This window comes from Takifugu flavidus, chromosome 4, assembly GCF_003711565.1.
Source record: "Takifugu flavidus isolate HTHZ2018 chromosome 4, ASM371156v2, whole genome shotgun sequence".
In the NCBI taxonomy this organism is placed as follows: domain Eukaryota; kingdom Metazoa; phylum Chordata; class Actinopteri; order Tetraodontiformes; family Tetraodontidae; genus Takifugu; species Takifugu flavidus.
This window is the reverse complement of record NC_079523.1, coordinates 10953869-10967513: the sequence shown is the minus strand read 5'-3', so window position 1 is coordinate 10967513 and position 13645 is coordinate 10953869. Positions and strand designations below refer to the sequence as shown.

Below are 13645 nucleotides of genomic sequence, written 5' to 3'. Positions count from 1 at the left end.
GGGTCGTGCGCGAGCGAGCGTGCCCGCGCGTATCAGGTAAACGTCACAGCCCGAGAGAGAGAGAGAGAGAGAGAGAGAGAGGGAGGGAGGGAGGGAGAGAGAGTCTCGCGCGTTGCACTTCCTCAAACGGCGGACTCGCGGAGAGACAAAAAAACAGCAGAAGAAGAATAAAAGTCAAGTTTGACCGCCCCTGGAGCCGAGCAGCGCTGAAGTTTCTGCGAGCTGAGGCTGCGGCCGCGTCGGTCTTCACACGTTGGCTCTCTCGGGAGGAGTTTACAGGAAGTTGTGGAAAGAGTAAGAAAATGTTCCCCCCCCTCCTTATTTTTCCTTTTCTTTCCCTCTGCGGTGGGAAATTAAAGGTTCCGCGGTGACTCTCGGCGCTACTGTTGGCTATTTATTTGCATTTCCCACCAGCATGTATGCATTTTGTGTGTTTTCAAGCATTCTTTTGTATAGATATGTAGTTAGTCAGTGTCCAACAACTTTCCCCCTACGTTTTGCTTCATCTTATGACAATTCTGCAGCGGAATCTGTTCTCTGTCTCTCTCTCTCTCACTCTCTGTCTCTCTCTCTCTGTCTCTCTCTCTGTCTGTCTCTGTCTCTCTCCCGTCGTTTGGAAAAACCAGCGAGTGTTTGATCAGTTATTGACAGGATGTGTGTTATGACTCAATCGCACACTCGTCGCTGTTACTCTGCAGCGACAGCTTGCATCAGATATGACTCCATCTGAATGCATCAGGGTCAGCTATTGTTGGATGCTGGCCCCGAAAAAGAACGCGAAATTCCACTCTGGGTCAAAGTATTTATTTTTATTTTTTGAATTTCAAATTTCATTTTAATGATTCGGACTGGCCAGCAAAGATAACCAGTTAGTTGCAGGGACCGACTCGTTTTTCTGTAGATGGATTAATGAAGTACAGTCCCAGGTTTTAAAAGCAGAGACAGTATGCTCTGCAGCTGTCACACATGCCCCATTTGTGTGTGTGTGTGCGCGCGTGCGCGCGTGCAAGGAAAGCTGTTTCCGTAGCTAAAGTGAAGTGGCTGTGCTGTAATCACAGAAATTTATAAGCAGTAATTTATCAATTTTACACATCTTAATGTGGAAAACTCTTGTTATGCCCCTTGTTTGTGTTTGTTGACTTGTTTTTCTTATTTCACACTATGTGGAATAATTAGATAGATGAGACAATAAATAAGAAGGGAATGACACCATACTGGTTTACATTGTGCTGCTAGTTAATTATAATTGCTTCCACTTTATGTTGTAAATGTGCAACTTTCATTACATAACACGTTGCTTTAATACTGGTGTTGTGTTACTTGTTACATGGAAACAATTACAATTCTTGGTGACCCTCTCAAAAACAGATATGTAGACAGGTTGCAGTTAGTGGTGCAGTGAATATAAATATCCCAGATTGTGCTATTTCTGTCTGTACATGAACATTTCCCGACCAATCAATGGCATTCACCGGCGGCCACACAGCAGGATCGGTGTTAATTAACTAACCAAACTCTGACATTACAGATATCAGCAGAGCGAGTGAGTAAACCAAGTTTCCTTCCAGGTTTTTTTTTGGTCGGTCTCTAATTTGCTGGGCTGTTAGGTGTTAACGATTGTGAATACCAGTTCGGCCTACTGTGGTGCATGCTTGTGCATGCCTGTGTGTGGATTAGTAACAGGTTGAAGCCTGCTTTGCCTTAACAGCTGAGGAAAAATACTTCCACTCTTGTAGCTGCAGCTTTATAGGAACTACAGACTCGTAAATGATTTGACAGAGGAAACCAAAGAAGAGACGTAACTGGTTTGTTGTTTAAAGGGGTGGAACAAATTAAAAAAAAAACATCCAACAACACAGCTTGGGAGGGACCGAAATATTTGTCTTACATTATCAAGGGCGTCACCTTTTGTGTTCCAGATATTGACATATGTACCGCTCTGTATGATGGCATTGATCTTCATAAATAGGTCACTAGATAGATAGATAGATAGATAGATAGATAGATAGATAGATAGATAGATAGATAGATAGATAGATAGATAGATAGAATTGTGGAAAGCAATATATCTGATGCCAATTATGAGACAAAAAGGAAAACACTTCCAACCAGACAGGGTAAACATGAGTCTCCCCACCACTAAGACAGAAGATATAACCCCTTGTACAAATCATAGATAGATAAATAGGGTAGGGAAGTGCAGTTCTCCATAGTAGTAGACTCTGACTGTACTTTCCCGAAAAAGAATGCAGATGAGTATTAAGTTGAAGTATCTGCCTGAGCTAACACTGCGTTTCCCCTCAGCTTTAGGGGTGAGCTTGCTATCTGCCACCATGGCTCCTTTCCTGAGGATTGCCTTCAGTTCCTACGAGCTGGGTGTCTTGGCTCCACTGGCTGATCCTCCCTTCTGTGCCATCAAACTAAAGGAGGCCTTAACGACTGGTGAGGAACTGGTGTTTAGATATAAGTTAGTTAGTTGGAATAGACTCTCGTAATGCCCCATCTGCTTTCCATTTCCTAGAAAGAGGTAAAACCTTGGTCCAGAGGAAGCCCACCATGTACCCTGCCTGGAAAGCCAGTTTTGATGCACATATCTATGAGGGTCGTGTGCTGGAGGTGCTGCTGATGAAAACAGCAGAGGAGCCGCTGGCGGAGGTCACGGTCGGGGTGTCTGTCCTTGCAGAGCGGTGTAAAAAAGCTAACGGGCGCGCTGAGTTCTGGGTATGAGATTACAGGTCGTCCTCTCTCCCAATATACACACTCAGGTGTGTGTGTGTTTGACTTTCTCTATGTCTACCTGTGTGTTCAGGTGGATCTTCATCCTTCTGGGAAGGTGATGATGGTGGTGCAGTATTTCCTAGAAGGAGGAGACACGGGTAAAAGAAAACAGCATATTTTCTTCTTTCCTGTCTTTTTAAACTTACATTAATTTTGAACAGCGCTCTTTTTCCCCCCCAGCACTGTTTCTGTCTTGTTTTGGATTCTTTGGCCTGCATATGTGTTCTGTTTCCATTACCAACATGTAAATTTGGTTTAGTATTGCTCTCTGACCTGAATAAAACTAGCTCTTCAAGAAAACCCTCAGCTAGTGTATGAATTGAACTGAAAAAAGTTTTATCCACACTTTATTCTCCATTAAGTAAGAAGAATTATGTTTTATTTCTAATTTTTAACCCTTTCCCCCTCAATCATTTTGAAATTGTAGCAGGAAAAATGCTTTGTCATACTTCCTGAGCTTTAAATGCCCGCCTTGATAAACCAACTGTTCACACACTTGTGACGGTTTATCTTTGCTAACCTTATTGTTCACCAGGATTTATTTTCCCTCGCATTGATTCCCAATTTATGAGCAATACAAACCCGGCTTTTGGCTCACAGCAGAAGTGTTTGACAAATTCTGTTTTCCTCTCTGCCTGAAGAGAGCAAACATTCTGTAAAGGAGGAAGAGGCCCCCACCCTGAACCGTAGGCGAGGGGCCATCAAGCAGGCCAAGATCCACTTCATAAAGAACCACGAGTTCATCGCCACCTTCTTCAGGCAGCCCACTTTCTGCTCCGTGTGCAGAGAATTTGTCTGGTCAGTCCGACTCCGGTCTTGTAAACAAACTCCTCGAGGAAGCAAAATTGGATCTCAGAAACCAGCAATCAGATACGCAGACTAAAACACCGGTCACGTATCGATTAAAGACAGTGTTCAGGCACTTTTTGGTGTAGTCACTTCCTGACTGGGATGAAGTGAGCTACAGGTCCTTTTTTGGACTTATTTTGAGAACCCTTTTGCTGTCTCTGGAGGAGAATCAAACCCATAATGTGATTATCAAATGTGATAATAAATAATTATTTTCCTGCCATCAGGGGACTTAACAAGCAAGGCTACAAATGCAGACGTAAGTGTGCCGCCTCATTCCTTCCTGTTCAATAGAGATGTGTGTATGTGGATGTATAAGAATATTCCATTATTTTAAACAGCCAGTAAATAGGAGGAACTGGATTAGGTGAAGATGAGCTTTTATTTTTATTTTTTTAAATCTTTTTGCCAGAATGCAATGCAGCCATCCACAAGAAATGCATAGACAAAATCATCGGCAGATGCACCGGTACTGCGGCCAACAGTCGGGATACTGTGGTATGGATCACATATTTGTTCTGTGCATCATATCCGTGTCAGATTTGACCATTAAAGTCCTTTTTAGTTTTCCTTTCATCCTTGGAGTGTTTGTCAGGTGTCTCTGGGTCACCGTTTGACATAGTGGACCCACATTTGATGAGATCCCTTAACAATATTGACAGATGAGTCCAATCAAACATTGACTGGCATAGATAATGATTAGAGGTGCCCGTCTGCAGAGTGAATAATAGAGCTGCGGCCTCTTAGACTTGCAGTACTGTAAATACAACAGTGCAGTTGGAGAACTGCAGCAGAGAGGGCAGCAGGGAAAGATGGGGCAGGTTTTTCCCCAGGTTCCTGTACTGCTGAGCGTTCATGCAGAAGACGAACTGTGTTTGTCCAGTTCCAGAAGGAGCGCTTCAAAATCGACATGCCGCACCGCTTCAAGTCGCACAACTACATGAGTCCCACTTTCTGCGACCACTGTGGGAGCCTGCTGTGGGGTCTGGTCAAGCAGGGCCTCAAGTGTGAAGGTGCGGTGGCTCAACTTCCTCCATGTTTGGATGTCCAGGCTTTAACGGCTTTATTCATTTTCTCTTTGTGTTTTTGTGTTTGTAGATTGTGCAATGAACGTCCATCATAAGTGTCAAGACAAAGTAGCCAATCTTTGTGGGATCAACCAGAAACTTCTGGCTGAAGCACTTACACAAGTCAGCCAGGTGAGATCGGGAGTGGGTCACACATCTTGTGTTGACTACAGGCAACATCTGTTCATATCTACTTAGATCTGTTCATATCTACTGGAAATATGTGGCTCAGTGCTGCTTTAAGGCTTAAGATGCATCGCCAGCGTGATTAGTGAAACGTCATGACCATAGGAACTCATGCAGAGAGATTATATGGGATGAAACAGAGTAGAGAGTGTTTTTTTTTTCCCTTATTCACTAGAAATCCTCCACCCGTCGTTCTGACCCCTGCCTGCCCAACCTTCCTGATATCGGAATCTACGATGAAGTTAGCAAGCTTGCTGAGCTGGACATCAATGGTCAGTGGCTGGTTCACCCACAGATATTCTGTGGACGCTGCCACCTCTGTGCTGACACTGGTGCATGCAAAGGTCTTCCTATACAGTGATCCCTCGCTATATCGCGTTTCATCTTTCACGGCTTCGCTGCTTCACGGATTTTTTTTGCGAGTCGTTCATTGCAGTTCTCAAATATAATCGAAGGTGGCATATCCGTTTATAAAAATCTTCTTGCTCAGAAAAAGAAAGAGCGCCAACAACTACCCATAACAATGTTCTTCTCTCGGAGAAAGACTCCTGCGCCTTCAGTAGAAACAGACACTCCAGCGGAGCGGAGTCAGGACGAAGAGGCACAGCTGGGACTGGGAAATACGCCAGTGACAATGTTTCCAACCTTGTATTACTAGATTAAAATTATTGTTTTAAACAAATTTTGGGCTTTAAAACAGGTTTTGATTTTTGGTTTCATTCTATAGTTCTACTTTGCATTGTAAAATAAAAAATAAAAAAAATGCTGACTACTTCACGGATTTCACTTTTCGCGTGTTATTTTTGGAACGCAACTCCCGCGATAAACGAGGGATCACTGTAGTTAATGTATGCTTTTTTTTAATGTGTGGTGCTTTGTTTATAAGCAGGACCCACAGGAACCTATGGTCAAATTTGGCAGGGGACCAGCCCACGACCGCAGTCTCGCATCACTCATCTGACCCGCCTCAATGTGGACAGCTTTGTCTTCCACAAGGTCTTGGGAAAAGGCAGCTTTGGCAAGGTACATGTCTTAGATGCCAACAGATCAAACACAAACCCTAAAATTAGGGAATATTCAGTGATGCTTCGTCTTTTCCTCCTCTCAACAGGTTCTCCTAGCGGAGCTGAAGGGTCGCGGAGAGTACTTTGCGGTGAAGGCGCTTAAAAAAGACGTGGTTCTGATGGACGACGATGTGGAGTGCACTATGGTGGAAAAGAGAGTCCTGGCTCTAGCCTGGGAAAACCCTTTCCTCACGCACCTTTACTCAACATTCCAGACCAAGGTAGTCGCTCGGTGATGGCTCACCCTTCCTTTCCCCACTGCATCCCTCTGGACCTAAATCCACAATGTGTCGCATTAAACTTGTCAACAGGAACATCTGTTCTTCGTTATGGAGTATTTGAATGGAGGAGACCTGATGTTTCACATACAGGAGAAGGGCCGTTTTGACCTCCATAGAGCCACGTGAGTGTCACCTATGTTACACATACGCACACACATACACACACGCACACACACACATACGCACATGCAGAAAGTTCCTGTTGTTGTACAGAGTCACGCAAAGTGAATGAGTGTGCTGATGGAAGACAGCTGCTGTTTACTTCCGTCCCCTCTGTCTCTCCCCAGTGTGGCTCTAGTCTTCTCTATTATATACTGGAGGCGTGGGGCTGTGCAGGAGTCAGTTAGCGGTTGCTCACTAGCAGACTGGCCTTGTAAGGTGTTAGCGGCGCACGGTGCCTGTGTCATGTTTTATGTGGCAGTATCAGTTACTGCCACCCACCATCCTGCTCACCCCTCTCTGGGAATCCCTTCAGAAACAAAACAATGGTTCCGTGCTTAAATCCAGTGAGCTGAAATCTATAGCTCACGGACAGCTGCACACCCACCGACTACATGCACACTCACAAGCGCTTAAAATTAGATAATAGTTTGGTGATGCTAACATGTAGAATTTTACCAGCTTTTAATTTTTAGTTGAATTATAGATAATTGATGTAGGTTTCAGAATTTTTAATTGCATATGTGGAAAAAAATATATTCTATCATATATCAGTTCAGTCTTTAAATGTATAATATTGTAATTAAAGAAGTGAAAAGCTAAATATTTGACAGAGAGTTAAACTATATATTTGCAAATCTATCAAAATAAGGATGTTGCACAGCATAGCAAAACTATCTTTAATGGACAGATGTACATATTTTAGAAAAAAACCCACATGCTTCTTCAAAGGTTTACTTTTGAAGGTTGGTTCGATCACAGATATAAAAGAAAAAGACAATAAATAGAAGTTTGACCTCCAAAATAAGAACACAAATCATATTGAGGCAGCTACTGGGAGATCAAAACCAGAACATAGACAAGGGATATGGGCACACTGGAGTTCCTTTGAAGTGCGCTCAAATATTAAATATATCCACCCATTATATGTGGAGAGCACCCTTCTCATTGGTTGTTTTCATTATTTGTGGAATTAATAAAGAAGTAGCACTTTAAATGAGCGGCACCGCAGATCAGATCATGTTTTTTAGGTGGTTTTTGGTTTGCAAGTATATAAAAACAAGCTTCAAACTGTGAGTGTGATGATCAACATGATGCAGTCTGGTGAGGTGGCCACATCCTGATACTGCAAATCTAATATCCACTGTGAAAAGATAAAGGTGCAATTTTCCATTGGTCTCTATTAAACTCCTCTCTCAGTGACGTACTGTTATATACTTTTAACAAAGCAAGTTTTGACATTAATTTTGACGCACACGCTCGTGCAGCGCTGCAGCTTCCACAGCGGAAAGTATCGCCCATTTTCGCTTATGCAATTTTTTTTCCTGGGGCAGTGAACGCATCACAGAGTTTGCTGTGACCTCTACTTCACCACAAGTCCTCTCTTCCCACTGGTGGCAGAGACAGTTCAGTCTATCATCTCAGTCTTCAACACACTTCTACCTACTGAGACAATGTTTTTGTGTGTATTGATGCATCCGTGTTCTCTCTGTTAGTTGTTTCAAGTTGACAGTTATTAGATTTAGGGCTGAGGCAGCTCCGCCCCGTCTCAGGACTCAATCGTTTTACCTGACACAGGTGATGAGAGAAGCAGGTCGGGCTAATCTTTCGGCTCCGAACAGCTCTCCAGTTTCACGTTATGGGCTCTTCACCCGTCTCTCACTCCATACAAATGAGCTGTTCAATAATTCAGTTGGACAGCGAAACAAGCTGTCGGCTGAGTCGTGTGGTAACAGCAGTGGAACAGACGAGGATCTGACATCAGGCACCGCTTGTTTGTCTTCACAGGTTCTACTCAGCTGAGATCAGCTGCGGGCTCCAGTTTTTACACTCCAAAGGGATCATCTACAGGTCGGAATGAAAACTTGCTTCCATCTGCATGTTTGCTGCAAAATACAGAATCTTAAATGGGCAGACAGACAGTTTTTGATGTTTTCACTGCTTAATTCAACTACATCAGCTGTTAATATACCAAATAGTTTGCCATTTTTATCCTACTGTAGTTCTGACTGCAATTCCATGTATGTGTAGAAAGGATCTTGATGAAACTCTAAAGTTGCTCTGTTAGGTAACCCCACGCATTTTCACACTTTTGAAAGTTCCGTGATCATTGTGTGGTAACGCCGTGGTTAGCAGGACTGTTCAACAGTTTAAAGTCAAGCCACAGAATAAACTGCACAGAATAAACTCAGCATTTAGATCAGATCTTTTCACTCTGATTTAAATACATTTAAAGCTTGGGTTTTACTTTTACAGAGACTTAAAGTTAGACAATGTGATGCTGGACTACGAGGGACACATAAAGATTGCAGATTTTGGCATGTGCAAGGAAAATGTGTTTGGAGAGAATCGTGCTACCACCTTCTGCGGCACTCCTGACTACATTGCTCCAGAGGTACTGTTCAACACTCAGAGGTCCTCTTGTATTTTGAAATGTTCATTTTGCAATGGTCTGATCTTAGGCCATCCTGGTTGCGGTTGAGCGTCGGGGTCGGTCTCCAGTGATGATTCATAACATGTTATTTACCCCTTCAGATCCTGCTGGGACAGAAATACTCCTTCTCTGTTGACTGGTGGTCATTCGGAGTGCTGCTGTATGAAATGCTGATTGGTCAGTCACCATTCCACGGAGATGATGAGGATGAGTTGTTTGAGTCCATCCGCATGGATACTCCCCATTACCCTCGCTGGATCAACAAGGAGGCCAAGGACCTGATTGAGCGGGTCTATATCACACCCAAAACATCCAACAGGGAGCTGAAAACACTGACATACAATAAAGCACCTCTGATCTCTAATCTCTGGTTTCTTACAGTTCTTTGAGAGGGACCCCACTCGCAGACTAGGGATTGTGGGTGACATCCGTTTACATCCCTTCTTTAAGATGATTGACTGGCCAGCCTTGGAGAGGAGAGAGGTTGAACCCCCCTTCAAGCCCAAAGTGGTATGCTTGGCCCGGCACCTCTCAGTGGAGATGCTCTGCTTACACATTTTTGGAATCTTTAAATGATCATTTTTGATTAATTCTGCTGCATTTTAATCACAGAAAGCACCAAACGACTGCAGCAACTTTGATCGGGAGTTCCTCTCTGAGAAGCCGTGTCTCTCCTACAGTGAGAAGAACTTCATTGACTCCATGGATCAGTCAGCATTCTCTGGGTTTTCCTTCATCAACCCGAAGATGGAGCATCTTTTAGACAAGTGATGACAGCCTAGTGTTTCAGGGTGGTTTCTTTAACCTCTCAACTTATTAGGATTTCAAATGAGCACATGGTTCTCCTGTCAGCATTTTTGTGACATTGTTTTTAGCACAATTTCTTCCATCTGGGTAAATGTAGAAATAATATTGGCGGAGACAGACCCTCGTACTGTATTTATATTAATGTGTTTTGTGCATTATTCTTGTTGTGAACTTCTGCATGAGTAAAAAACTTCAGCAGCAGGTCTGAAATCCTTACATTCCACATGACATTAGTACCGTCTGTAGCCCTCTTACTGTATTGTGTTAGATTAAGCGCAAAGGTGGTGAAAAAAACACTGCGTATTGGTTAAGTGTATTAAAGTGACTATCTCATCTTTAAATATAAATTAATGTAGATTTCTGAATTTGAAAACTTGAATTGTTGATTTATTTGGATTCTTAGTGTTACTGATTGTGAAAAACATGGGTTAATCTCAATAGTGCCAAATAATGAACAAATTTATTAAGAGTAAATAATAGCTGCATTATAAACTTGTGTGTGTCTTGTAGGGAGCAGATTGGATGCATGCATGAATGGGTCAGTCATGGTACATGGATCTAAACAGAGTTTAGTTGCTGAAATGCTGTATATAGACTATGTATATGTACATTGTTGTATCATGTATATTGGTTCATTTAGGTTGTACTTTTTTTTACTGTCTCCATCTTTTACATCAGATTAAAAACCAAATTACATGTCTGATAGCCTGCTTGAATTCTATTTGTACATTAGTCGTTATGATTTGTATTTAAAGATATAATTAGGATTAAATAAGCAAATCAGATAATCCGACTATTTAGCACAGTTCAATATGTATTATGACTCAGGCAGGATGAGTGCGCCCTCTAGCGGACACGTGATGAATACGCTGTTCTCTGACGTCATTACGTAACTCGTTTCCGTAGTGACAGTACTTCCGTGTGTACGGAAGTAGATGTTGATATCGGTTTTGTACAAACACACACACACGTTCGGACTGGTTTGATTGTGCGATGGTTTTCTACCGTAGATACAAGCGAACGAGTTGAAAAGGTTTGAGGATGAGTTCAGAAGACGTTCTGAAGAACGCGACTACGCTCGCGTCTTATAACGTGTTACTACAGGTACCCGAGTGAACTTGAATAGTGAGCTATCTAAATTGATGTTCTCACTCCCTTTGATTTCCAATTATTCCAGGTGATGTTCCGTGTCCTCACTTTTTTACTGAACGCATTCACGCTGCGGTTCGTGTCCAAAGAGCTGATCGGTGTGGTTAATGTCAGGTAAATGTGGGGAGAACAGCAAAGCCCCCCTAAAATAAGGGACCGACGTGAGCTGTTGTAATGTTCATTTGTGTCCTTTTCACACAGACTGACACTGCTGTACTCCACATTAGTATTTTTATCCAGAGAGGCATTCCGTAGAGCCTGTTTGAGTGGGGTATCTGGGAGCAACTACAGCTGGAGACAAGTCATCAACCTGCTGTGGCTGACGTCAGATGTTTTGTTATTTACAAAAACAATTCCTGCGTATTGTGTCCGTAATCCCGTTTTTTTGAGTCCCTTGTCTTCTTGGTGTCCCTCTCAGATTGCCTCTGAGTGTGGTGTGGGCTGCCCTGCTGGTCTGGGTGTGGCTGTGGCTCCTGGAGGTTCCTGACCCCCAAAGTGTCCCCCACTATGGCTCTGCTGTGGTCTTGTTTGCCCTGTCAGGGGTGCAGGAGCTCCTGGCTGAGCCCCTCTGGGTCCTGGCTCAGGCTCACATGTTCGTCAGGCTGAAGGTGGTCGCTGAGAGCTTAGCGATGGTTGCTAAGTGCAGCGTAACTGTTGTCCTGGTGGTGCTGGCCCCTAAATGGGGCCTTTACATTTTTTCTGCTGCTCATGTAAGAAGAAAAATTGTTTTTTAATGCTGCCGTCACACTGCAAGGTTTTTAATCTGTGGTTCTTTTTAGTTGCTATACACAGGGTCACTGGTACTCTGCTATGTGATTTATTTCATTAAATTCTTGGGCTCTGAGGAGGCAGCCAAGAAGAGGTTTCCTCTGCACCATGTTGGAGATCTTTTGCCTTCCAGAGCTAATGGAGAGGTACTAAAGCAGAACTGTGTATCTTGCCACCAAAATGCTCGATATTAATCCTTATTTGTCGTTTGCAGCCTCTGGTTGACTGGACTCTGGCCCGGCTCACGTGGAGCTTCTTTAAGCAGTCCTTCCTGAAGCAGATCCTGACAGAAGGCGAGCGCTATGTCATGACCTTTTTGAACGTTCTCAGCTTTGGAGACCAGGGTGTCTACGACATCATCAACAACCTGGGCTCCATGGTGGCCCGCTTCATCTTCCTGCCCATTGAGGAAAGCTTCTACATCTTCTTTGCTAAAGTCCTGGAGAGAGGATGTGATGTCAGAAGACAGAAACAGGTGAGTTTTGGACACAAGTGGAAACAAGTTCTTGAGAATGGATAAAATACAAACATTGTCTTGAATTTGATGGTGTGTTTTCTTTTGATTGTTTTTTTTTACAGGAAGAGGTTGCCATGGCAGCTGAGGTCCTGGAGTGCCTGCTAAAGCTGGTGCTGGTGATCGGTCTGGTCATCACAGTGTTTGGCTATGCCTTTTCTCACTTGGCCCTGGACATTTATGGTGGATCTCTGCTGAGCAGTGGTGCAGGTAAATATGCCACCTGCCATTGTTTAGCCTTCAACTCATCCAGAAATGTGATGGACTGTACATATTGTTTTGACAAAAGGACCCGGTTTGCTGAGATGCTACAGCGGCTACGTCCTCCTGCTCGCCATCAACGGTGTAACAGAGTGTTTCGTATTTGCTGCTATGAGCCAAGAAGAGGTTGACAAGTAAGAATGCAGGAGTGCCGAGTAGCGTAACACACATCCTGTTAGCTCCGAGTGAAATCCACACTTTTTTTTTCAGGTATAATCTGGTGATGCTGGCTCTGTCCGTGTCCTTCCTGTTCCTGTCCTATGTGCTGACATGGTGGGCCGGTGCCGTGGGCTTCATACTGGCAAATTGCCTCAACATGGGCTTCAGAATCCTGCACAGTCTGCTTTACATACACGGCTACTTCCAGGCCAGTCCATGGAAACCTCTGAGAGGCCTCCGGCCCTCGCCGCTGCTGATGCTGGCGCTCGGCGCCAGCGCCGCCGTCACAGCACTGTCTGAGGTACGACGTCTTTTGGCTCTGTTTTCTTTCCTAAAATCACCTGAGATCTTTGTGTCATCTCTGGCTCGTTTCCCCTCTCAGGGTGTTTTCTGCTGTGACCGAGGCTGGACCATGAGGTTGGTTCACGTCGGCGTGGGAGCTGCCTGTCTCCTCGGCGTGTTTGCGGCTGTTCTGCTGACAGAAACTCGGCTCGTTCAGTTTGTCAGAACTCAGCTTTTGGCCCGATACTCCAAAAAACACACGTGATTTACACTGCGGATCTCTGCCTAAGAGGTCTGAGTGTCACCACAAACATTTGGGGGTTTGCATTCAGTTACTGAGCACTTGGAAGCCATTTTTAAAGGGACCGTGTGCGTGTGAGACCTGAATGTGAAAAAAGAATGTTTAAAGAATGTTGAAGAATAAGTTGTTTTAATAAAAAGATGAATCTGCACATCAGCTTTTAAACTTAAACTGTCTGAAACAGAGTGCTGAGTTATGTAATTATAAATTATTATTTTAATGTTTATTTCTTTTTTACTCCCAGAAAAAGGTAAAGAAATCATTTTCTTTATTTTGATGAACAAAAAGTAGGTTTCTTAGAGAATGTTTCATGGAAGAGTAGATGAGTCAAATTATTTCAATGTTTCCGTTTCATTTATATTCCCAGAAAGAGACAAAAATAATTTCTTTATTTTGATGAAAACGAGATGTACTCATTTGTGGAGATATCCAATAATGATGTGTAAATCATTATTGGAGCTCTGGTGCTGAAGCTGCATTCTCATACTTTTATGATCAGATTCTTCAGCTGTTACTCAGACACATTTTTGTTGCTTTCTCTTCTGATCCTTTCCACACTGAACTGCGAGTTCCTAAACTGGAATGA

At 43.4% G+C, this 13645-nt stretch overlaps 2 protein-coding genes across 3 annotated transcripts; both read left to right on the top strand.

The window, feature by feature from the left end:
* The first annotated feature begins 73 nt into the window (after positions 1 to 73).
* Positions 74 to 10325, top strand: prkcda (protein kinase C, delta a). 2 transcript variants are annotated; one of them, XM_057029766.1, is made up of 18 exons: positions 74 to 294; positions 2305 to 2442; positions 2522 to 2721; positions 2810 to 2876; positions 3420 to 3576; positions 3855 to 3886; positions 4040 to 4125; positions 4511 to 4640; positions 4726 to 4826; positions 5056 to 5152; positions 5770 to 5903; positions 5992 to 6165; positions 6256 to 6347; positions 8173 to 8235; positions 8641 to 8779; positions 8920 to 9108; positions 9200 to 9328; positions 9431 to 10325. In XM_057029766.1, the coding sequence occupies exons 2-18, from the start codon at positions 2334 to 2336 to the stop codon at positions 9587 to 9589; spliced, it is 2058 nt and encodes a 685-aa protein (XP_056885746.1). In that variant the 5' UTR covers positions 74 to 294; positions 2305 to 2333; the 3' UTR covers positions 9590 to 10325. The 2 variants fall into 2 exon arrangements, with proteins under 2 accessions (XP_056885746.1, XP_056885745.1); XM_057029765.1 differs by having other exon boundaries at positions 5767 to 5903.
* Positions 10326 to 10537: 212 nt separating this feature from the next.
* rft1 (RFT1 homolog) lies at positions 10538 to 13210 on the top strand. Its single transcript, XM_057029812.1, has 10 exons — positions 10538 to 10729; positions 10803 to 10888; positions 10976 to 11098; positions 11193 to 11484; positions 11554 to 11688; positions 11757 to 12017; positions 12122 to 12266; positions 12346 to 12451; positions 12528 to 12777; positions 12859 to 13210. Exons 1-10 carry the CDS (start codon positions 10667 to 10669, stop codon positions 13021 to 13023), a joined length of 1626 nt encoding a protein of 541 aa, XP_056885792.1. The 5' UTR covers positions 10538 to 10666; the 3' UTR covers positions 13024 to 13210.
* Positions 13211 to 13645: the final 435 nt, after the last annotated feature.